Below are 25146 nucleotides of genomic sequence, written 5' to 3' on the forward strand. Positions count from 1 at the left end.
ACTTCAAAACCTCAGATTTGCTCTGAAGTTTGGAAGACTGAAAAAAATTCTGTGGGAAAAAAAAAAAAAAATCTGTTGCTCTTCTCACCTAAGAATAATCAGATGGTTTTATGTCAATTAGCAAGGGCTATGTATATATTAGTGGAAACTGATTCTGTGTGCCAAACAGATGTAGTAAACTATTTCTATGGCTCCCGTTTTTTTTCTCAAAAAATAAATACACTTTGTTTTCAAAGCAAGAGTAGTGAAAGGCCACTACCAACCCCCAGCAGAGTTCAGGGCTTCGTTTAATGATAAACAGATAATGGGAAATACAATGAGAAACAACTGCTGATGGGTTGGCAACAACACTGCTCACAGCATATGTCAGGGGGCAGCGAGCAGCTGGCTGGGCAGGGTGCTATTTTGAGAGAGCATTTGGAAACATCCCCGTCAGGAGCTGATCTGGCTCAGTGTGGCAGGAGCAAAGAGTCTCACTTTCTTCCCAGCTCAGCATGGGGAGCTGAGCAGGGGAAAACTCTCCCAGGAATCCCATGCAAGTGACCAGCACAAACCTCCAGGTAGGAGCAGAGAACACAGCAGTATTTTACGAAAGTCCCACACGAGCCCCTGACAACTCTGGTCAGATAGAGGTGGGCTGAAGGCTTTTTCTATCAGCACATTATTTGGAATTCGAGCTCCAGAATTCCCTGAATTGTGAAAACTAAACAGTTCATTTTAATTAACTAACTCTTTGAATATAATCAAGGAGAACAGGTGCATCCCGCATTATTTCAATCTTTTCTTCTTTTTTTCATGAAAGCACTTCACAATAACATAACAATACTTAAAAAAAGATGCTGCTTCTAAAATCACACACTGGAAAAAGAACAAATGCTTGCACCCATTTCAAGAGACTAACTTAATTAATAGCTATTGTAACTTCCGTTTTCCAATTAGCAGAACCTCTTCAAAACAATTTACCTATGTCAGCATTTGTATTCTCTCTCAGATTAAACAATTATTATTAAATTAAACAATTTAGATTGTTTAATCTCAGATTAAACAATTATTAATTAATTTACACGTGTTTCTGGCCTATAAAGGCATCTAGAGTCACTGAAAAGCACACATTAGTGCATTAAAAAAAAAAAAGAAAAAAAAAAAAAAAAAAAAAGGAAACCCAATTAGAAATACTTAGAAACCAGTAAGAATTGAGACAGAATGCACATAGCAGACTCCAAGCATTTACCATTTTGGTTGGGAGAGCAGGGAAATTTTTACCAGGTAGATCAGGCTGCCCACGGCCTTGGCCAGGCCAGTCAAGACCTTCCCCAAGGAGGAGCCTCCTCCCCCCTGCTCTGGTGGTCCCAGCCCCTGCCCACCCTGCTGGGCAGAGTCCTTTCCCTGTCCCTCCCCTGGGCTCCCCAGCCAGCAGAGCCACCCCCCTGGGCTGGGGACATCCAACACACGGACACGAGATACAACACTTTTATTTCTTTTTAAAATTTTACCATTGCACATACAGCTCATTATGGCAATGTGCTGCATGCAAAAAAAAAAAAAAAAAAAAAAAAAAAAAAAAAAAAAAAGGCAAGAACGATGAGTTTCTGCAGTGTTTTTTATTTAGCTTTTTAATTGTTATTTCTTGCTAAAAAATTCCTAGAAGCTCTGGCCACAGACCTGATTCATGACTAGTAGCTGTCATCAGGATTTAAGCAGACTCAGGCCAAAAGTGTGACATAAAATCTCCACTCTCAGCTCAGTAAGGAACAGAGCCAGTGTTCACTTCAAACTGAAAGATTTCAAGAAACAGTCTGCAGTCAGTCTACACCTATTCTGCTCATGGCAGGGATATATTTAAATTTTTAAATTTAAATATATTTCTGTTCCTAATACTAAAAAGCCCTTCAAAAATAAGAACTTCAAGGGTGAGTTCCTTTCAAAATAAAGTTCATACCACTTGGATAGTGAAACAGTCTTCTTATAACAGTCTTACTGAAACAGTCTTTTTATATTTAAGTTTCAGGCATCCATAAAATTATGACACACACATACCATTATTTTATATATGGATACAGCTGGCTAATCACTATGGGCTCAGTGTGAAAGTCAATAAAAAAATAAAATGGACAATTTTCAACAGACAAGCGTGAGCTTCGCTCAGTGCTGAACATGCCCCACAAGTTCCTTCTGCAGAGCAGTGACCAGATAATAAAAACGCAGCAATACCCACTTCCCCTAAAAGATTACTTTCCTCTACCCACAAAGGAGACACTCAGAAGAGTGAGCTAAAAATAATTTTCATTTAAAGTTTAAATACCTAATACACTGCGTAAGGAATAAACAATACAAATGAAGTAATCGATTCATAAAGGGAAACAGACATACCAAGATATTAATTAAAGAAAATATAATTCATATATATTCCTACATATCAGGAAGAATCTGAAAGCCCAGAGCAGAAATTACTTCTGAGAGGAACCCAGGCAATTGCCAGACTGATCCCTTTGCAGAAAGAACCCAGGACATCTGGAGAATAACACCGGTTCCTTAGAGAGGAAACTCCCTGCAGAGCACTTTGTTGTTATTTATCACTAACAGGACTCCATGAGGATGAATATTTTTCTTATTTGCATTCCAGATCCCAAGTAACCCAGTCCCTGTTCACACTCCTGAACTTCCTACAAGCAACAGGGTGTAGGGAACACTCCCAGCCCTTACACCAGGACAACACGGACCTGTCACCTTTCCAAGAGCTCTGCACTGCCCTGCAAGTTGATGTGACACCACGTTCTGAGCGACTTACCGGCCAAAAACACCTTGATGCAGACGCTTTGGAAAAAACAAAATAATTTTAAATGTTTTTCTTTTTTTTCTTTTTGGGATTTAGGGGAAAAAACTGTGTCTTTGCAGACTTACGGATCTATGTTGATTCAGAAAAAGATCAATCAGCGTAAATGAGGCCAAAACATCAGAGAGCACCAGCAGCACGGGGGCTGCAGAGCGCACCGGTGCCACTGGCACTGCAGCCGGGATGTCACCTGGCCAGAGCGCACAGGGACGCTCCGTGTGCCCGACCCCAGCCGTGTCTGACACCAACACCCCCTGCCCTTCAAAACCCCGGGCAGGGCAGGGCAGGGCAGGGCAGAGCCCCCCCCCCCCGGGCTGCCTGGATAGGGCTGTTCTCCCCGAGCTTGGGCTCCTGCAGCCGGCACAGGGCTGTCCCCCCGCCCTTCCCCTCTCTCATCCCCGCCCTCCCGCAGCCCCTCGAGGGTCCGCCCGGCCCGGCCTCGCTCCGGGCCCCTCAGCCCCCGCCAGGCCGCATGCGGTGACCCGGGACCTGCCCGCGGGCCTGGCGCTCCCTGAGCGAGCAGAGGGTTGGGAAGTGCGCTCGGCGTTCCCGGAACCGCCATCGCGGAGCAGAACTCAGTCAGAGGGTCCCCCCGGGAGCCCATCTCCATCGCCGGCCCCAGCCCAGCCCGCGATGGCAGGCCCGGCCCCAGGTGCGTTTCTCAGGGTGAGTTCGGAGCCCCCTGCTCGCTCCCGCCTGCCGGCGCCCTCCTCTTGCTCCGCGTCCGCCTGCGCGCCCCGCCGGGCGAGTCTATCCCGACCCAGAGCCGCCGAGTCCCGGTGCCGCCGAGTCCCGGTACTGCCGCTGCTCCCCCGGTGCCGCCGCCCGCGCTCGCCCCCTCCTGAGGGGAGCCGGGGCGGTGACGTCACCGGATCAGGCCGACCGGCAATGGGCGCCATTTTGAAACCCCGAAGCCTCCCGCGGCGGCAGCTCCGTGCGGTGGCTGCAGGCACCGTCTCCCGGCCCGCGCCTCCTCCCGCCCCCGCCCGCCCCCGCCACACCGGCACCGTGCGACATGGCAGGTGAGGCCGCGCGGGCTGCGGGACGGGCTGCGCCGGAGCCCCGGCCCCGCTTCCCCGTGGAGGGCGCCGCGGCAGCCGGCAAGGCCGCACCGGGCCGGGTGGCCGCAGGCAGCGCCCCGGCGGTGGCGGGGGTGGGGGTGTGGGGAACGGGGCCGCCCCGCGGGGCGCCGGGCCAAGCCGCAGCGTGGGGCCGAGGCGGTGGGGCCTGGGCTGGGCCGGGCCGGGCCGGGCCGGGCCGGGCCGTGCGGCGGCGGAGCGGGCCCCGCCGGGGAAGGGGCTGGGCCGGGCTTGGGGCGGTGGGGGCTCCGCGGGGCGCCGGGCCGGGCGGGTGCCTCTCCTTCCCCTCACCGCCCTTTCTTCCCTCCGCAGGGGTGGCAGGAGGTGGAGGCGGCGGCGGCAGCAGCAGCACGAGCAGCAGCAACGACTTCCAGTGGTGCTTCTCCCAGGTGAAGGGGGCTATCGACGAGGACGTGGCGGAAGGTAAGGGGAGGCCGCGGTGCAGCAGCCCCTGCTCCGCCACAGGCTCCCGGTGGCTCTGTCCCCGGCTGCCGCCGTGCTGGGGCTCTGCTCACCGGCACCCGGCTTTCCTCTCGACATCGGGAGGAGCGGAGGGTGGGCACGGTGGGGCTGCAGCATCTCCCCAGCCCGGGGGCTGCGTGGCCATGACTAAGCTAGCGCCTGGGGAAGAGCACAATAGAGAAGGCACGGTGCTGCCTCCCGTTCCTTAATTCTAACTGGGGAGAAGAGGTAATGACAGTGATAAAGCAGGGGAAAAAAAAACTAAACCTACACAAATGGAGTCTGTCAGGCTCGTCAAGTTTCACTCTGACGCAAAGAGAGCATGCAGGTCTGTCATTTGTGCTTAATTTAAAAAGTAGGGTTTAAAGGCTTTCTGCAGCTGTGAGGAGATTTTATTCCTACTTGTTAACCTTTGGAAGCTATAAATATGGATATTTGAGTAGGGAGAACAAGCGCACCTTTACATTCCTCTGAAACTTTATAAGCACAGCATGGTTTTTTTTTTGAATGAGTAGAAAATAAGAAATATTTATATTGGGAAAAGCGTTTCTCTGTAGTATGTAGAAACAATGTGAAGTTTTGCTTGGCTTTGATAAGAAGGTGGGGCTTTTTCCTAAATCTTCTCTGTTTAGACTGCTAAGGCTGGCAATACGTTTTAGAAAAGAGAGTGTAAAGTGTGTGTGAGAAACTGTTCTGTGCTGTTTATTTGATTTTTACTGCATTAACTGAAATAGCTGTATTTACTGTATTAAGTGAAATAACTTGCAGTGCTGCTGTGCCGTTGCCTTGGATTTTGTTTGTTTTGGTTTTTTTTCAACTGGATGCAGTAAATATTTTTCCTTACTGTGTACTACAGGGAAATTATGCTGTGACAGTGTTTTCATTTTTGTACCACTTGTTTGACATTCCATTTAAAATTATAGCTATGGGAAGAATAGACTTGAAAACTCCTCAAGAAGTTAGTACACAGGCTCAGTTGTTTTCTTCTTTTCACCAAATACATTTTTCAACTTGTACTATGGTTCATAAGTTCCCAGAATTCTTATGAAAATGTATTTAAGTTGCTTTTGTGAGTTTCCAAATGGTCCTTTTCAGTTAGGATCATTTGTGTGACACTTCCTATGCTGTACAAACCAGAGTTCTGTGAGCACCTTCCTTCTCTGTCAATTGCTGAGCAGTGAGGGTTTTTGTAGAGCTGGAAAGCTTCTCCTTTTTGAAACACCAATATATCCTAAACCCAGTTAATTATTTAAGTGCGTAACAGCTCAAAGAGGAACTTGCATTACTGCTGAGACACACATCACCAAGGCAGAGGAAAAAGGGCTCTTGGCTTGAGTAAACTAGAGGTGGCCTGAGGAAATAGTGATGGTAATGCTCAACACTTTTGCCATGGGTTTCCCCAAACGTGCCTTATTTATGTGACTTCTCCTGCAGTGGGGACTGCAGGCTGTGTGTGATGCTGACACGTGAGGAATGCAGTCTTCCTCATAGAGCAATTAATAGAGGTAATCATTCAGCAGCTGGTTTTGCAGAACTGGTACTAGAGTTTTGATTTCCTGCTAGAGTACTAGAACTGCTTCCAGTTTTTGTGACTCTTTTGTTTCGTGGGCTCTTCTCCCTCCAGTAGTTTCTGCCTTGAAATTGGAATTAAATACAGGAAATAGACCATTTGCTTATAATTGCTTAAACTTGACCCAGGAGTATGCAGTGAGAATGCAGTTACATTGCTGGATTTTTGGCCCTAGGTATGGAAATGCTTGCTGGTTACCATTTCTTAGAACATCTTTTACAGGACTGCACATCTAACCCTATGTGATGGGTGGCTGTTTCCTTGAAATAGTCTTGTTGCAGATACTGCAGAAAACCACTGTAAATTTCATGTAAATTTTTGTGAGTGTGAAAACTCACTATTTCTGTATTTATTTTTTTTCCTCTTTTTTGTGACAAACTATGTAAGAAATCTGAAAATGATGAAGTAGCTGCCAAATGTATCAAAACAGGCCTTTTTGCTAAGTGTTCTTACAGAGGGGTCATTCAGTAGTTGAAATTAGAAAGCCTGATAGTCAGGCACACTTCTGACTGAAGTGCAGTCCAAGAATACTTTCTACATTCAATAGTTGTCTCTCATGTCTGTTGCTTTAATAAAAATATTAGCATGGCTGTGACAAATTCCTGTAGTTAGATTTGCAGTTGCTATCTAAGTTGCTATCTGTCTAAGGGATTTTTTCTGTCTAAGGGATTTTTTCTAACTGGGTCATTAATATGGAAAATTGTTTTGTCTCCTCTGTGTACTCACACGTTCTTCAGTGAGTAATCTTTGAAATGCATACAATGCTCTGTTGAAATACATAGAAGAGCAGTGTTTGCATGACCAATCTGGCTGTTTCAGAAAGATCAGGAAAATAGCAGTTACTGGAGTACATAGTTTTCTAAAGCAGAAAAGTTTAATTGTTAGATTTGAGGAGGAGGATTGGAGGGTTGGAGGGTAGAAGTGATTTTGAATGAAAGACTTGGTATTGAGGATGGCAAAAACCTCAACTATATATACAAAAAAGGTGTTATTTTGTTAGTGTAAAACCATGTGACTATAAAAACCATACTGATTCTTATTCTTGTATTACTTTTTTTGGTAGAAAGTACCTTTCTAGATACAGGTGCTTTTTTACTTTTTATGATGCTGCCTGAGACCTAATAAGTTCTGTGATTTTAGGGTTTAATTTATTTTGTGTGTTCAAAAACATTCTGTTTGAGGGAGGACTGGCAAGCAAAATATAAACCAGGTTATTAAATCATGTACAGGTATGCCCAAATTTCCTTGGGCCAGATGTTGTGCATGTAATCCATGACTGCTACTGGATGTAATTAACAGAACACATAGGGAGAGAGGGAGGGGGGCACCATAAGCCCTCCTGACTGATTTTTGCTGGTGAAAAGTGGGAGATACTGGCAAGAATGTCTGATCCTTATTAGAATGTGTGCTGTGTGCTGTGAAGATCATGGGCTTCCCATGGCTGACACTGGGATTTCCTTGGGCCTTTCAAAGCAGTCAGTAGGGGGTTTGGGTTGTGGGAAACTGTTCCCTCCTGTAAACACTGATTTAATTTGCCTCTCCTTAGATACATTTTCCTTTTTTAGGTTTTTGCAGCCTTGAAGTTATGGTTATACCCCAAATGAAAGAGGTACTGCTTTGCTCATGGAGCTTCATCATCTTAAGTCTTCAAGTGTTTTAAGTTATATTTGAAACCTTTTTGGAATCAGCAGAGTGCACAGCCTGGTCTTGTAGGCAGTGCTGGTTATGCCACTGGAAAATGAACTGCAGTATCTTACTGTGTGTTAACATGCAAGTAACTCTGGAGACTGTTGAAGAAATGTGGTGTGTGTGATAAACACTCATGTTGGTGAATTTCTTAAAGTTTCTCTCCCTCTCTAATAATCTTTAGTTTGGCTCCTCATTGTGAAGAATCCCAGGTTTACAAGTGAACACCTGTGCTTTCACAAAAAAAAAAACAAAACTGTAGGTGATCTTCAGGCTTCATAAAACTGATCCTGTGAAGTGATGATGTCTTGGCTTTCTGTGAAGAAGAGACTCTGTCCTGACATCTAACATATTTACACTCCTTTTAAATCTGCTATCTTTATCATGGTATCACATTTTGATAATTTTTTTTTATCTGGCATGCTCTCTTGATGGGTGTATTGAGCCACAGGGGCAATGTAAGAACAAAAAGGTTTAGTGTTCTGAGAATTTTGAAAAGTGTATCCTTTTTCGTAAAGGAAACTAGGAAATTTACAGCTAGGTGGAGGCCTCAGAGGCAGTCAGAAGTGGTTCATAAGTGCCTTATTTTGCTGTTGAAGTTCATCCATAGCTTTTGTTACTCACATCTTGTTCCTGACACAGATACATAGAAGAAAGTTAGAACAGTTTTGTCAGGAAACTGCAGAGGTGTAGGTTTATGGGCATTGAGAGGAGGGGAAAAAAGATTCTCAGTGCCAGTGGAAGATGGCGAGTGGAGTTATGAGGAAAAGATAAGAAAATCCTTTCAAAGTCCAAGCAGCCACGGGGCTACAAGAGAAGATGGGAATGCACAGCTTAGGAATGAATAATAAACAGTTTGTGTAAGCCCTTGCAGAGCTGCGAGGTAGAAATGCAAAATAAAACATTCTGAGTAGTGATAACACAGGAAGGATCAGGAGCCTGCCCTGTTGAGCTGTGAGCAGAGGCACAGCCTCTGTCTGTCCCTCAGGGCAGGCTGTGGTACAGCTTGTGTTACCTTCTGACCCAGGACACCAGGGGTACTGTTCACACACACACTCTGTCACTGTGCCTTAACATCTGGGTGGAAAGATTAATCAAAAGTTACAGAAAACACTGCTGAAATACATTTTTAAAAAGCACAGGAGAGTGTGAAAAGTTTCATTTAGCCATCGTTTTAAGGCTCAATTAATTACCAATAAAAGAACAGTGAAAAGCACAATAATTAACTACTTAGGAAAAAACCTAACAGAATAACAGGAATTAATTTACTTCCAGTAGGAGAAAGCTTATTGGAATTACTAATCCAGAGTTTAAAAAATAATACTGAGGCAATAGATTTGCATTCAGAATACTGGATTGTGTCATGAGTATTATAAATAGCCCCCATAATTATTCATTGCTTGTAAGAAAAGACATGGTGAGCTTTGGCAAGTGTGAAGGTAAAGTTTATTTCTGTCTTACTGAACTTCAGGTTCACTACTCCCTTTTCTAGTTGCCTCTTTAGCCTTTCTTTGTACTAACACATCTGGACAACTCCATGCACTTTAACTCAGTGAAATGGGGTTTGGTTTTTTTAAATCAAATTCAAAGGAATTCCAGCATCAAATTGCCGTCTCGTTCCGTTGAAAAGAAAATACAAGTTTTAATAAATGAAGGAATTGCTATAATAGTATTTTCTGAGATGCATACTCTTGGGTGACAGTTAAATCATCTGAACAAGTGTTTGGTTTTGGGGAGTTTGCTGGGAGGCCTGACCTTTGGAACAGGTCTTGGGAACAGTTTGACACCTTATGTTGCTGCTTTTCTCCAGTTTGTTGCAGTGCTCCGAGCAGGGTGGCCTGTGCCCTGGCTCCTCAGAGGAGCCAAGTGGCTGTGCTCCAGGCGGGGCCCAGGACAGGCAGGAGCTGGCAGTCTTCTCCAGAGCAAGGCTCCTGTTTGGAGTTTGCCATGGGCTGTCCCAGCAGTGCTGGCTGCAAGCCTCTGCTCCAGCTCCACCGTGCTGGCCAAGCCCCTGCACCCCTCCTGCAGCAGCTCAGATGTCCTGTTTGTGCCCTTGGTTAACCTTAAACCTGGTCAAGGGTTTAGACTGGGACAAAAAGCAGTTACTTGAGACTAAGTTAAATCTACCAGGTGCTTAAAGGCAATCCAAGCCATTTTGCAAATTGGTTAAATGTTAGGCCTTAATTGTTACACCTGGTGGATATTTAAGAGGGCAGAGCTGCACTGGTATCTGTTCTATCGGGTCTCTATCTTTTCCTCAAGTGTTCTTAGCTTGCTCCTTTTATATTCTTTTATTTGGCTGTGTTTGAGTCTTCTCTTTGTTGCTCTAAAGTGATGGTCCTTGCCCCAGGTCACCATGGTTTTCCCAGCCCTGCCTTGATGTGGTACTTTGTCGCTCTTTGGTGTGAAAGATTTCTGCTCATTCTGACAGCCCACCTTCCAGTTCAGCACAGTCTCACAGGGAGATCCCAACCTCTGCTATCCTGATTTTCACATAACCTGTATTTACCCTTCTCTCTCTGCCTCCCCCAGCTTCCTCCCACTGCACAGTGTAGAACAGCAGTGTGTGTCAGAGGGATAGGTGTGCCACCTTTGGTTCTGATTGCAGGCACAGAAATGTTCTATGTTTAGTTTCCACTGGCAATCTCCCTGGCAGTTTATGCCAGCCATCTGGCTTTGGCCCAGACCCAGGCATTTCCTCTCACATAGTCCTTAAAGCAGTTCATTCTCTGGGACAGATGATGGAAAAAAGGTGCTGGGTGTTAAAAATGTTTTCAAGGGGAGGGGCAGGAGACAGGTCTGCTAACATGCTTTTTTTTTTTTTTTTTTTTTTTTTTTTTTTTGTCAGTATGTGTACTGAATGTGAAGCTGTGTGTTGTCTGTTACCTATCTGGAAAATTTTAATCTAAAATCCCTTAGAAGGCCTCCTTTTTAGATTGTGTTTGGAAATAGTGACTGGTTTACTTCCTTGCTCATTATATGTCTGAGGAGTGAGCTTTTTAAAAAAGTCTGAGTGCCTTAGAGGAATGGGAAGTTGATGTCCAGTTAGTATTAGTCCTAGACTTGGACTGCAGCTGCAGATTCATTAATTGACTTGAGGAGCTGTGAAGTGATTATGGGGATGGGGTTTCAGTTTTTAGATGTTAACTGGAGTGGCACTAGAAAAGTTCACCATGGCTAATTTGAGGTGTCTGATTTAGATGTTCTGGATCTCTCTTCATTCTCCATTATCTGAACAGAGAGTCCAGGTGTTGATACCAGTGTTGGTTAGAAATACTTGGTATGAATCCTTTGTGTCATTAAGTTGGTTTGCTGGTTTTAGCTTGCTGTCATCTCATCCCCCCATCCCCTGTATAACTGGCCCAGGAGGCTTTGTAGAACTTCACCAGAACTATGGCAGGGGTTTTGTGATCTATGGAGGTTAATACTCAGCAGTGATATTAAAGGTTTAGAGCATTTATACTGAATTTTGAGACTGCTGTCTAGGTTTACAGGATAAGTCTCCTCAATCACTGAGAATGGTTTCCAGTGCATTGATATAATGATGGATTTTCCTCCCATTTTTGTTCCAGTGTGACTAGGAGCCTCTGTTCTGGAAGTAGCCATGTAAGGTTTCCTCCTGTCAACTACTGAGAGCAGCAAGACCTATGGCTTTACACCAAGCTGCCTCTCTCGCAATATTTGTTTCCTTCCAGACATGAAAAATTAATGTTTAGCTTCTTTCCACTAGAAAATTAATTCCAACATAGTGGGATTTCTTTGGAATTAATTTTCTAGTTTACTCCTTTAACCTGCTTTGAGATAACATAGTGCTGAAGACACTGGGTGGAATTATTTCTAATATCTTTAGGGAAAATGGGTTTAATGCATAAAAAGTTTTAGATACAAAACATATATATATATGTAGTTTTAGATATAAAACTGATTAATCATATTCTGAAGTTTTTAACTGAGAAAATATTTAAAGAAAGTTTCTCTGGTTTTGTCCTGATGAGGCCCCTTTGCTTGCCTGTTCCAGCATAGCATGTTGGGGGTAATTCTTTTACATACAGTTTCAGGGCTGATTTAGAATTTCAAGCTGCTTTTTCCAGTTGGTGGTCAATTAGTGAAGGGAGGCATTCTCCACTAGCATGACCATTTTACCTGTACTTTTTGTTTAAAACCACTCTACATATACTGTGTCAAGGACATCTGTTAATAAAAGATGAAACATGGGTTATATATTGGGAAAACTGGTTAGGCTTCTTAATAATCTTCCTCATAAGAATGAGGGATTATTGAAAGGAATTAAAAGATAGCACATAAAAATCAATACAGAAAGGTAGTTTTCATCTAGTTTCCAACTGCCAACTCTGAAACTAATTGCTATCATATACTTGAAATCTTAGTTTTTATACCTGCATAATGTAAAATATAATGAAATACTTGCATGGCTAGCAGTCAGCAGTATCAATAAATAAATGTTTACTTATAGTTTTATGCTGAGTGGTTTGTTGGTGTTGTTACCATATGCCTAAGCCTGTGACAGACATTTACAGCTCCTTATCTCTCTGCCCCTTGGTTAGGGATTGTTTAAAGGCAATTACTTCTTTATTGCCACCCCAAGATTAATTGTGGCATACATTGGTAAATAAATACTGGTTGTTTTCAAGGTTCAGTCCCAAGGGCACTTCAGTCAGTTTAAACTGGAGGTCCTGCAGCTTTTCCTGTGCTCTCTCTGTCCTTCAGCTGCAGTCATCCTTGGCTCTTGTTTGTTGAGATGTTGATGCCCCTGCACAGGCTCAAGTCAGGGAGCTCAGCTAGAAAAGTATTTGTCCTTTGGGGTTTGGGTTTGGTTTTTTCTCCCTTTGGCAGAGGGGAGGGAATACCCAGTTTAGGTTCCTGAAGTACCTACTTGAATACTCAGAGGAACAGCCAGTGCCCCCCAGCCCCTTCAGTCAGTGCCAGCTGTAGAACACTGCAGATGAACCACTGCTGACAGGATTCTTTCTTTGGGGAGCCCTGTGCAGACCTATCTCCATTGCCTGGTTTAGTGTTTGCTGTCAACAGGTAGAATACACACAGTTTGGATTCTTAAAATGATGTGGCTCACTGAAGGCCCTCAAGAGATTTTAAAAATGGAGAAAAATTGAAGTGTTTTATATTGTAAATAAAAGTTTGTTAGTGGGTACTGATGATGTAAACCAAGAAGTTGTGCAGTTGCATAAATACAAGTTGTAATTTTGTTTTGTGTTCAGACATTTTGATCTGCTTCACACATTACAGTGCTATTTTATTTCTGTTTTGTTTACAGCTGATATTATTTCAACAGTTGAATTTAATTACTCTGGTGATCTTCTTGCAACAGGAGACAAAGGTGGCAGAGTGGTTATATTTCAAAGGGAACAAGAGGTCAGTGACTTGAAAAACAAAAGTGCTGTTACTACACTGTTCTTGTGTTGCACAGTCTCACTTCATCTTTTCATGCCATGAGGTTTAAAAGGTTGGTTGCTTTTCTCAGAAAACACTAAGTTAGCCACATTTTTAAATATCTGCCTTGTGCTGAACTTAGTAGGTGTGTTTGGTGGTTCCCTTTCCTGGTCTAAGAAGGAAAAAATTCCCAAAGTACAATGAGTTCTTTATATATATACCTAATATGCTTATTACCATTTTGCAGGTTGCCTCTGGACTTTGTCTTAAACTTTACACTTGGTCAGATTGATTGGGAAGTTGACAAATTCTTAGGTGCTGTAGGTTTTTTTTTTCATCAGAATCCCTTTTCTTCCATTATGTGGTTTAAATGATGCTCAGTTAACAAACAGTTGTATGTAGTGTTTTGCATTTCATCCTCAGCTGTTTATAAACCCTTTTATTAGAGGTGACAGCAGTTTTGCTTTGAGGATTTTGAGAGGTAATGGAATAAAAATACCATTGCTGAAAAAATTCCTGAAATGTTATACTGCTGCACCTAGACAGCTCATAGCTCATTTATCATTTAGTCTGGTGTATAGACTTAACTAAGGGGGAGATCAAGGTCAAAAGTGTCCATCTGCTCAGGATCTCTGACTTGCTTGATGCTTGCTTAGAGCAGAACTGTTACTGTTTGGCTTTCAGCTGTTGGTGCTGTTGTAAAACAAATAAACAAACAAACCAACCAAGACTGTAGAGAAGAGTTGGGCACAGGAGAAGTTTTTCTTCTGCGAGACCGCAGAATTTCTGGAGTGAAGGCAAAAAGATCTGAAGTACATTTGCTGGAATCTTAATAAAATCTCACAACAATATTTTTAGACGCCATGGATTTTAGACTAGATTAACTAGGTTGATAGCAACTTAGGGTAGTTACAGAGCTTCCACACCCTTTAATTTGGGAAGGCAGGCTGAAATGTTGTACATCGTGCCCTGAACTCATGGGACATAATTGCAGCTCCAAGCAGCTGAATATTCCACCCAACTGTGTGAGTAAATAGTGAGACCAATGCCTCCTGCCAGACCAGGCAGCCTGCACTGTGGGGTTAGGTAAGAAACATAGAGGACTGCACTGGGTATTATCAGTTCAAAGGATCCTGTCCAAAGTGCCTGAACATTAAAGGACAAGTAGGGAGTAAAATAATAATAATGTAAAGCCTCAGCAGTAGCTAACACTCCAGACTTGTGAGAGATTGGAGGGGGAAAAAAAAAACCCCTAGCTGAAATAACCTTATCAAAGTTGCCAAGTGAAGTGTGGGAAGATGAGGAAGAGGCAGAGCAAAGGTTGCCTTCCCAGGCTGAGGCTGGTCCTGCAGTCTCCAGGGGTGGGAGGCACTGGGTTGCTGTGCAGAGGAGCCTTTTCCTGCACGGCTCCTGCCTGTCTTGGCAAGGGACCTGGGCTGGGTCCCAGGAGAGGGATTTCCCATTGTGATTCGGGAAGTTTGTGTATTTTCAGAAGTTGTGGGCACTGCAGCCCTGCAAGTGGTGGTGTTCTCCAAACATGAATCACTGTCTAGCCTGACAGCTGGTCCTCAAATCTGATCCTGCAAATGTGTGGAGACTTGAGGCTTTGGTCTCTGCTTTAGCTACTGCATCTACCTAAAGATGATAGTGAGGGGAAGAGCTATGTCTGTGTTTGTAATATCTGTGGTACAAAGAGCTTAGATGAAAATGTGGTAATTCCAGCCTTCAAGTTTTTATAATAAAAAAGGTTGACAATGCTTAACTATAAGCCTTGCTACAACTCCTGAGCACAGCATGTTTTAAAATGAGTAGGAAAGGATCTAGTGCTTGGACTTGACCTTGCTGTCCCTTCAGCAGAATGACTTTGTGCAACAGTGTTTTATAAAAAACCTGTTTGATTACTCTGTGTCCTTGAACAGTTATTTCCGAGTCTGGAAAACCCCACATTATTTCCATATTTTGGTGATAGAGGAGGGAGTTTTGGGCAAGGATGGGAATAGAGGTTAGGTGAAGTGCAGGCATAATCACATGGAGTTGGTGGGTTAGGATTTAGGATGTAACTACCTTCCCTGCTCCAGTTCTGCTGGAACTGCTTGGGAGAGGTGGCATAGCCTATAATTCCTCCACAGAAAGGCAGGGACTCTTATGAACAGTATATGCCTCTGAAGAGTGCTTTGATTTGCTATGTTCTTTGGGTACACACATTTTTTAAAATGTAAATATTTATATTTTTAAAAGAAACTCTGTGTGCACTGTACTGATGCTAAACTACAGTATCATAGAATAAAATGTAAAATTCATCAAGATCCGTTGTAAAAAGTTTGCTACTTGGAAATTTCTAGTCATTAGCTTGTATATACAATCCTAATGAACCAAGTGACAACAGCTTCAAGAAATACTGTGTTTCCTTGCAGAATAAAAGCCGTCCTCATTCTAGGGGAGAATATAATGTTTACAGTACCTTTCAGAGTCATGAAGCTGAGTTTGACTACTTGAAAAGTCTAGAAATCGAGGAAAAAATTAATAAAATTAGGTGGTTACCACAACAGAATGCTGCTCATTTCCTGCTGTCTACAAACGGTAAGGACACTATTTTTGCACAAAGAATTTTTTATGTCATTTGAATATTACCTCACCTGTGACCCACTTGTGTTTGTTGTTTTTTTTCCTTGGAGTTTTCTGGGATTGCTTTAATGTCTTCTCTAGTGACATGCAAAATATGCTTTGATTGCAATAATTTGTAAATTACTGATTTGTGACTGTAAAAATAATGAAGCAGCAACAGAAAGGGCAGCTCCAGAGCTGCATTCTATGGATATTCCCACTATGCTATCTATATTACTCTGCTTGGTAGTTTTTGTATAAACAGGTTGCCAGTATCCTGAACTCTAGTAGAAGTCTGAATTTTGAAATGGATTTTGGGGGGATCCCAGAGGAATTTTTAATAAACATTTGAAATTGAAACACTGGCTACAGTGTTCTTTCTGATTTCCAATACCAAAATACCATCTTTGTTATGAAAAGCAAGTTTAAAAGGCACCAGTCACTCAAGGACTGTATTTATACCATTTTCACATGTACCTTAGAATACATAATAGCAGTGCAGAAACTGCAAGTTTTTCATGCACTTCAGTGTTTTTATTTCTCCCAGTATTTCAGTAGTGCTAAGTAGGTTTTATGTCTGGGTGAGTTTATGTTGTGTTTATTCAGATGCATCAGGGAGCAAGCTGTAAATGTAAATGCAGAGCTGTGCATGGGAAAGCTTGCTCTTGTTGTCAGACATGTGCTTGTTTCAAAAAGTCTGGATCACTTTTTGCCTTCATGTAAGGGCTGATACCCTATTTGCTGCAGGAAGTTTTAAAGCAGGAATGACTTCTGTCTATTAGACTTCAAGTAGTCTTTAAACTGGCATCTTAAATGCTTTAAAGAGGTGCAGTAGCTTGGGGAGGAGAGGTTTGTTTCCTGTTCTGCCCTGGGAAAGCCTCTGGCCATGGAACCCTGAAATAATGGGGCAGGGCCTCCTAATTACTGTTAATTCAGAGATCTCTTAGCATGTGGCAAACCTGGTTTTCTTTTCCATAGTTAGTGTAAGTAACCCGTGGGTTTGTTGGGTATTTTTTCCCTAGCATTTATCTGCTAAAAATAATTCAGATAGTCATGCAGAGCTTATTTTGGTGAGCGGTGTGTGAAAGTTCCTGTGTGAAGGGTCATTGTAGTGACATAAGTAGTGGCATAGGGCCTCTCTGTTCTGGCAGGAACTTGTTTGTATTCAAACTAAACGTTGCTTTGGAGTTAAAATGAAGTCATTATTTTTTTCCTCTCCATTTACTGGTATTTTAATGCATTTCCCATCTACGTCCATGTGCCTGGTGTATTTTTTGTTTGTTTTTCACTGATCAGTTTGCTAAACATTACAGCTGAAGGCACATCACTTAAGGTGTGTGTTGGGAGGCCTGTACTCCAAATTGCACTGCTGTTTAAAGGACCCCAGCAGGGTTCTTTCTGTTGCAAGCAGTGGAAACCTAGACTGAGAAATAATATCCACACTGCTGACTCCATTATTTAGTGATTTGATTTTGAATTTAATTCATTCTCAAGTATGTGAATTTTTGTTGGTTTTAGATAAAACTATTAAATTATGGAAAATAAGTGAAAGGGATAAAAGAGCCGAAGGTTATAATTTAAAAGATGAAGATGGAAGACTTAGGGATCCTTTCACAATCACAGCACTACGGGTATGTTACTGCTCTTTGCCTTTAAATACATTTCTTGTTGTACTGCTCTGCTTTGTGTCACCCCAGTTGTCAGCTTAAATGTGTAGATTGGAAAAATGATGCTTTGGTCAGGGTCACTGAAAACTTTTATAAAAAATGGAGGTACTTCATGATACATGCATAACAAAGTTGTAATAAGGAAACAAGGGAAACTCAAGGCAGGATTTCATGGATAAAATAGTATTGGCTTAGGAATAGTTTGTTGTGAGGTTTGGGGTTTTTAAATCTTAGCATATTAAAAATTGGTTTTAAATTGAAACTCTTTTTAATTAAATACTTTTTTAGAAACAGCCTTCATCCACCTCAAATTGCAGAAGAAGATCTACTGATTTATTGACAGCAATAAAATATAATAAAATGTTGCTGTTCAGGCCAAAAAAAAAAGTAATTTTGGAGCACCTGTCTGGGGCTGCTCTGCTCTGTACTCAGTTCATAGAGAGCACAGACTCATCTTGCTGTCTCTTAAAATAGTCTCATGTCTTGGTGCCACATGAAGAGGAGTGCAGGGAGCATCTGTCTCAGGGGCCTGCAGCCCACTGACTTTCTGTCCAGGGCTGGTCAGCAGAGGACAGTGCTGCAGCATCCTCTCCAGTAAGGAGCAGAGGTGACCCGTGGTACCTTCCCAGGACATGGGGCCTTCTGTGCAGCTTGAGCATCAGCCAGGGGGGATTTAGGAAGATCTGGGCTTTGACTAGTATTTTGGCATCTACTTTAAAGAGTAATATATTTAGGAAGCATCGAGCTGAACCTGCCTCTGCAAAGCTTAGTGTGCTAAATTTGCTGCTTTTCTGGGAGAGGAAGGATGGGCTGAGCTGCAGACTTTGCCAGTCACTACATTCTGCAGGAAGGGATGATGGAATCAGCCAAACCCAAGCAGTGATTGGCAGATGGGGAAAAAAACCTTGCCTAGAGTTACCTCTGTGTTACAATTACCAGGCTCTAGAGAACTGCAGTAGATGTACCAGGGGCTTTGTTTGCATGTTTTGACACAGAACTGTGATCCTCACTTTTCTGTAAAGAACTAGAGAAGAGAAGCAGGGCTTCAGAGCTGCAGCCTTTGCTTAAGAGACCCTGGCATTTCTACATACCAGTCCTGATAATTCACATTAGTGCATTTTGGGTTTCACTACCCAGCTAGCAACACTTACGTGGTGAGATAGGAAAATTGCCCAATAAAAAGCAATGGATTAATTCTAATCACTGCATTTTTATGTAAGCAGACTGTGAGATACGAACCTGGTGAAAACAGTTACATAGCCCTGGGATTACTTTGTTTCTTGTTCCAGGAAGACAGATTATCTTGGACACTGTGGTAACTTTTTCTTGGTTGGATGATGTAAGTTAGTGTTGAATTCTTTGTACTGGAACAGGGGATGTCCCTGGGCAACCTTCAGCTACTCACTTGCTGGTCAGTGAGAAGGAGCTAGATGGAAGCTTAATCCACTTAATCCACAGAGATCTGGGGTGTGCAACTAATGAATATCTTCTGACTCAAAACCCAGGTTTATGCCAAGATTGACTGTTGTTTTTCATGTTTCAGGTGCCCATATTGAAACCCATGGACCTAATGGTAGAAGCAAGTCCCAGAAGGATATTTGCAAATGCACATACTTACCACATAAACTCTATTTCAGTAAATAGTGATCATGAAACATACCTTTCTGCAGACGACCTAAGAATTAACCTATGGCATTTAGAAATCACAGATAGAAGTTTTAGTATCCTTTTTTTGTTCCCTAGGAACACAGAGGCACACCTAAGTTGTGTATGTTTAAGAGAGTTGCTTTAATTTCACTAAGTAGAGTAAGTGCTTAAATCTAGGGATTAAAATTGAGGATTTTATAGTCTGGAGGTTTAATTCAGTGAAAGGCCTTAGGATGTGCTCATGCATTCCTGAGTGCAAACTTTTCTTCAGTGGAATGCTGCCAGTAGAAATATCATAGTTTATTTCTAAGCTAATTTCTATAGTTTATTTCTAATTTCCTCCATAAATGGAGGAATTTTGGGAGCATCATTTATTTGTGAAGTTCAGTCAATTCAAATAAGAGATGAAAGAGTAGATCCTTTGTTGCTGTAGATACCTCTTTCCAGAAGTTATGTCTCTTAACTAAGTGACACTTATCTTACAGAAAACTTTTTTTTTCCCATGTCAAATGTTATCATTAAGTGCAGAAATAATTTTCAAATCTTTTTACAAGCTTTATATCCAAAACTACATTGTATCCTACATTGACAAATATGCAGTAAAATGAAAGTTGCAGAAATACAAAATATTAAAGAAGTCAGGCACAAGTTTAATGAATCTTTGGGGGAAGAAATGAAGCATATGCTGTGTTTAATAGGGAGCATTAAGAAGGAGGCTTGAGAGGAGCCTAAAATGATATCCAGCATCATTAAAAGTGATCTGTAATACTGAGAGGATGTATTTATTTTTACATATACTATGGTCACTGTACTTTGTGTAGATTGCACATGTAGAAATTTAGATCTTACCCTGGTTTTCCACGTCGTGTTTTTACCATCTTGATTTGAATGGGAGATGTTACATGTCTTTACAAAAACCTTCCCAGATATTGTAGATATTAAGCCTGCTAACATGGAGGAGCTGACAGAGGTGATCACAGCTGCAGAGTTCCACCCTCACCACTGTAACGTGTTTGTCTACAGCAGCAGCAAAGGCACCATCCGCCTGTGCGACATGCGCTCCTCCGCCCTCTGCGACAGGCACTCCAAGTGTAAGTGGGGATGCAGCTCGGGTCAGGGCTTTCCTGGTTTCTCTTGTGCAAGACAGAGTCTAGAGGTGTTCTGCTTGTCAGTAAACGTACCACGTTGTGCTCAAAGAGCATGCAAGGTAAGGGGTGGTGGTTTTGTAGAATGGAACATTTTAATTGTCTTGTTCTAGGCCACCAACAAGCAGAAGTGTAGCATGAGACAATTGACCATCTGACTCTGCTCCTGTTTACCCATTTATGCATCATAAACTGATGGGAACAAGTGCTTTTGGCACCAGTGAGACCTGTCTTCTGTCCAGACTCAGTCTTGGTGCTTCTCAAAGGTATCTGCTTATCAAATGCCAGTTCAGGGCAGTTTGTTCACCTTCCTGCATTAGAAACTGGGCTGATGCTGCCAGAATAATTAACTTGGTGACCATTTGCAGCCCCTAGAGCTGTTAGTTTGAAGTGAGTTTCCTGGGGTGAAAGGTAAATTCTCTTTACTCTGCTCAGCCACATAAGCCTAGGTAGGTGAGGAAGACTTTTCTGTTGAAGTCACAAGGGTAACTGCCAGTGCCTTGCACACAGCCCCTTGCTTCTGGCTCACTGTGGTAATAGTTATGGTTTGTGTTACTAGTCCTGTGGGGTGACCCACCCTACTGGTATTTGCAGGTAAGCTTTCCAGAGTGCAGATAAGGCTTTCTTCTTGGAAGGAAACACTTGGGCAATAGGAGCTTCATCTGTGTGACTGAGTGGTGCCTTAAATTACCTAGGAGCACTGAATTCTGTAACTGCTTGTCACTGAGTAGCATCCCATTAAAAGTAGTCAATTAAAAAATGGAATGGAGTTCTGGATAGCTTGTGTTGTGAAATTGACTTCAATTTAAAGAATGCATTTTTTGTCTCCTTTCTGAGCCCATGCCGGTTGCACTTTGAGTGTAGATAGCAACACTTAATTTCAGTAGGCTGTGTTGTGCAGCTTCTGTTCAGATGTCAAGAGAAGTACAATGAGGAGTAGTCTGAAGAGGTGTGTGGGATACTGGTGTGGTCGTCTGTGCAACAGGATTTGCAGACCAGTTGTAATGTTTACTGTACCCACGGGCTGTCCCTTCATTTTCTCTGATTCATCCCTAAGACCTGTGAGCTGCAGTTTGCTGGTGCTGTGTTCCAGTTGGGAGTGTTTGAGATGGGTAACTAGCAATCCAATCACTAAAGCCATAGCACTGTTTAAAAAGAGATGATTTTTTAAAAGTATTTAACAGCAACTTTCTTTAAAAATGAAGTCTATTGATTTAAAGTATTATAAGTACTGAAAAATGTTCAAAGCTATAAAACTTGGTGTTGGTTTCATTTGTAATTGTCTTCTATCTACAGTTTTTGAAGAACCTGAAGATCCTAGCAGCAGATCATTTTTTTCAGAAATTATATCCTCGATATCTGACGTAAAGTTCAGTCACAGTGGTCGCTACATGATGACAAGAGACTACCTTTCTGTGAAAGTCTGGGATCTCAATATGGAAAACAGGCCTGTAGAGACATATCAAGTATGGTGTTCAAGTTTTCTTAAATATCCCTTCCTTTCCCTTTTTTCCTTTCTCTTAATATCTAATACCGATTTAAATGTTCCAAAAAGGTTCACGAGTATCTTCGAAGCAAGCTATGTTCCCTTTATGAGAATGACTGCATCTTTGACAAATTTGAGTGCTGCTGGAACGGTTCTGATAGGTAAGTTGATGTTTTGGTTTGGTTTGATTTTTCCCTCAGCATCAGGGATTTTCAGAGTTTTATGTCTGAAATACCTAAAAGAGAGGGGCTTGTCTGCTTCCAAATACTCACAAGCTGTTCAGTGAAATTGTACCAGTTTTGATTTGATAGTAACAGGATAACAGGATCAGCCCGTGAAACAGTCTTTGGCCTAAATCTTATCAAATAATCACATGGTTTATATGGGGACAGGGATCAGGGAAGTCAAATCTCATAATCTGTGTGCTGGAGTCAGCAAGGACAGTGCAGCCCACCTAGATGGCTGTTGCAGTTCTGGGATTGCTGCTGCTGCATGCCACTTACTGTGGATTTCTTAAGGAAACAATTTTTAGGAGAACTCGTTATTCTAAATGCCAGGTTGACATTGAGCTGAGTTCCCTTTAGAAAAAGAACCAAAAAAAAGCTTTACTCAGGGCATTTCCCAGCACAATCTGGGTGGTGTATGCTGTGGTAATAATATCTCACTCTTCTCTTACTCATTAATTTTTTAATGCCATGAGGACAGTGTGTATCAGCAAACAGAGGTGAGAGGGCTGAGGTGGTTGGTCTCTTGGCAATCTGTGGGACTCCTGTGTGGGAAGTGGCTTCTCCAGGTTCAAGTGGTAGAGATAAGTATTGAGTACAGAAAGTAGTGAAAAGCTCAGCCTCAGTTTCAGGCATATTTCTTGGTGAGAGCTACAATCAAGCTGTTTGTTGGAAAGCATTTTCAGATGCACTTTTTTCTTCTGCCTTGTCCAGAAGCCAATTTGATACAGTGCAGAAACTCAACATTTTCTGCAAGGCTGCATAACACATTCACACAGGGGGTCTCTTTGAGTGGCTCAACAGCTTTTCATGGTTAATCCCTCGGCGTGCTCGTAGCCCACACGTGCACAGTGTCAGAAGGCACTCCCATCTCTGACAGCTTGGTGAAATGATCAGTTTACAGTGGCTTTGCTTTCACCATGACTGCTGTAATGGTGGGATAAAGGCATAGAGTAGCAGGGGGAACACCCACTTTGCTCACACTAAGATGAACAAAGCATCAGGGGGGGGCAGAAGAAGACCTGGAAGAGAAAGTGGTGGAGTGGAGTCAGTGGTGAAGGCCAAGAAGAAGGGAACTGAGCAGCACTGTACATCAGAGAGCAGCTTGGTCTGACAGGCACCCCGTGTGCTACAGGGCTCAGTGATACTTCTGGAGACCTAATCAGCTGTGCCTTTCTTCTGCTTTTGAACAGTGCTATCATGACTGGATCTTACAACAATTTCTTTAGAATGTTTGACCGGAACACGCGGCGAGACATCACTCTAGAGGCATCCCGGGAGAGCAGCAAACCTCGTGCCATCCTAAAGCCACGCAAAGTCTGCACAGGTGGCAAGAGGAAGAAGGACGAAATAAGTGTTGACAGTCTGGACTTCAACAAGAAGATTCTTCATACAGCATGGCATCCCATGGAGAACATCATTGCTGTAGCTGCCACCAATAATTTGTATATATTCCAGGACAAAATTAACTAAAGATGACTTACTTGAGGACAGAGTCGTCGTCTTGCATAGTTAATTAAGCTCAGTTGTTTATCTGTAAAAGAGAAGGCCTCGTTGTCCTACCAGTGAAGAACATTGATGCACTTACTTCCCTTTTAGATAAAGGAGAGGATCTGGCCTGGTTTTTGAGTTCATGGTATAGTTCTGCCTTCGGTGGGGGTAGGGAGCGTCGTTCGCAGCTTTCTGGGAGAAGCCCTCTAGAGGCAGAGCTGATGGACAGTGCTCAATAAGGCCAATACTCACAACAAATGTATTTATTTAAGTCTGAGCCTTCCTTTCCAGTTTATAGACCAAAAATTTAACACCCGAGAAGAAAAAATTGTCATAAAAATGTAATTTCTATCTCTCGCGCTCTCTCTCTGCTGTAATATTTGGGCCTTTCAAAACATATATTGTGCTTAATGCCTGTAAACATTCCTCCTCTGGCCTGTATCTAGGCTTAGGTGTTTTTACCTTTGAGCACTTAGGTAGGTCTTGAGTTGGGTTCGTAGACAGGTTTCCATGAATATTTACTCACCAACTGTATCTATAACCACACCTTCTGGTGTAAACCACTTAATAAAATAACAAACTATAAAAAGTGTTTTTAAATCTGAAGGTATGTATTCAGTCTTTTTATTTTTTTTTATTGCATGTACCGAGATTGGGCAGATTGGACAACGTTTGCCCCGAAACATTGATTTTTGGCAGACTAATACAGACTTTTTTGTGTAGTATTTCAAATTCAAAATTTAGGGTTTCCATGAAGTTGTCAGTTTAAGTTGCACTGGTTTTCTTGTAAAATGCTATCTGTGTACCAAGTAGGAGACTGACAAGGTTACTATAATGACATCCACAGCCTTAATACCAAGTGACCACCTTGCACAGAAGGGAAAACAAACATTTAACAAATTTTCTTCTTTGAAGATAAAAAAATCAGTTTATCTGATGCCTCTCGATGTTAGATAGAGACATACCTTATGTGCATTATGTTTTTTAACCTTTTTAGTACTTGTCATGAGGATAGAGTTTATTTTAAATATTTGGCACAGCACATTGTCTCTCACAGGGAATACAGACCCTGTCTGGGTGATGCTGCTCGGCAGTGCAGCACGCTGCATTTCACCTCCTGACAGCAGGGTGTCAGGGACCTGCTCTTCCCTGTGCCTGCTCTAACTGTTCTTGCTAACTTTGTTTTAAGCCTTAGGTACCTTTTTTTTCTTCTTTTTCTCCCCAGAGGCCTAAAATGCATCATCTTTCTTTAGAGCCCAGGCTCGCCTGGGTGAGCAGCTGTCCCTGAAGCTGTTGCAGCACGTTTTAGTAGCATGGAGTAGCCAGACATTACACTCTGAGATGTGCCTGCAAATCAGAATTGCTTTCTGAAACGTGAGGTCCCTGGAGCTCCCCAGAGGAGACCCAGCAGTGTGGTTTACACTCCGTTGTTGTTCAGGTGAAGGTGTGCTATGGTTCCTCAATCAGATCTGCACATGCAAAGTGTCTCCGTTCTCACCCTCCCCGTTATGTCCATAGAGTGCCACTCTTGTTCACAGTAAGCTAGTAAGTACAACTAACTTTGAGGTTCTACAAATAAATTTAAAATTTAAAAAAAAAAAAAAAAAAAAAAAATTAAAAAAATTAAAAAATCTTATACTGTATATCGGTTGTGACACTATTTGCAAATCTTGAAATGTGGAACTTCTGGGTCACTAAAGCATTAGATTTGACCTTGTTCCTACCATACCTACTAGAGCTAATACCATGGGATTGTACATACTTGTTCAGTTATTTTGACCAAAAAGTTTAATAAATTTTAAATGTTTACCTGGACTTGCTCTGTGTATTTTGACAACTTCTT

At 42.4% G+C, this 25146-nt stretch overlaps 1 protein-coding gene across 3 annotated transcripts; it reads left to right on the top strand.

The window, feature by feature from the left end:
- Nucleotides 1-3162: 3162 nt before the first annotated feature.
- Nucleotides 3163-25118, top strand: PPP2R2D (protein phosphatase 2 regulatory subunit Bdelta). 3 transcript variants are annotated; one of them, XM_071749714.1, is made up of 10 exons: nucleotides 3163-3485; nucleotides 4225-4335; nucleotides 12924-13021; nucleotides 15454-15619; nucleotides 17162-17274; nucleotides 18854-19031; nucleotides 19884-20048; nucleotides 21399-21568; nucleotides 21658-21749; nucleotides 23006-25118. In XM_071749714.1, exons 1-10 carry the CDS (start codon nucleotides 3467-3469, stop codon nucleotides 23283-23285), a joined length of 1392 nt encoding a protein of 463 aa, XP_071605815.1. In that variant the 5' UTR covers nucleotides 3163-3466; the 3' UTR covers nucleotides 23286-25118. The 3 variants fall into 3 exon arrangements, with proteins under 3 accessions (XP_071605815.1, XP_071605814.1, XP_071605816.1); XM_071749713.1 differs by lacking the exon at nucleotides 3163-3485 and adding an exon at nucleotides 3718-3855; XM_071749715.1 differs by lacking the exons at nucleotides 3163-3485; nucleotides 17162-17274 and adding an exon at nucleotides 3751-3855.
- Nucleotides 25119-25146: the final 28 nt, after the last annotated feature.

Source organism: Heliangelus exortis, chromosome 7, assembly GCF_036169615.1.
Source record: "Heliangelus exortis chromosome 7, bHelExo1.hap1, whole genome shotgun sequence".
Lineage (NCBI taxonomy): Eukaryota > Metazoa > Chordata > Aves > Apodiformes > Trochilidae > Heliangelus > Heliangelus exortis.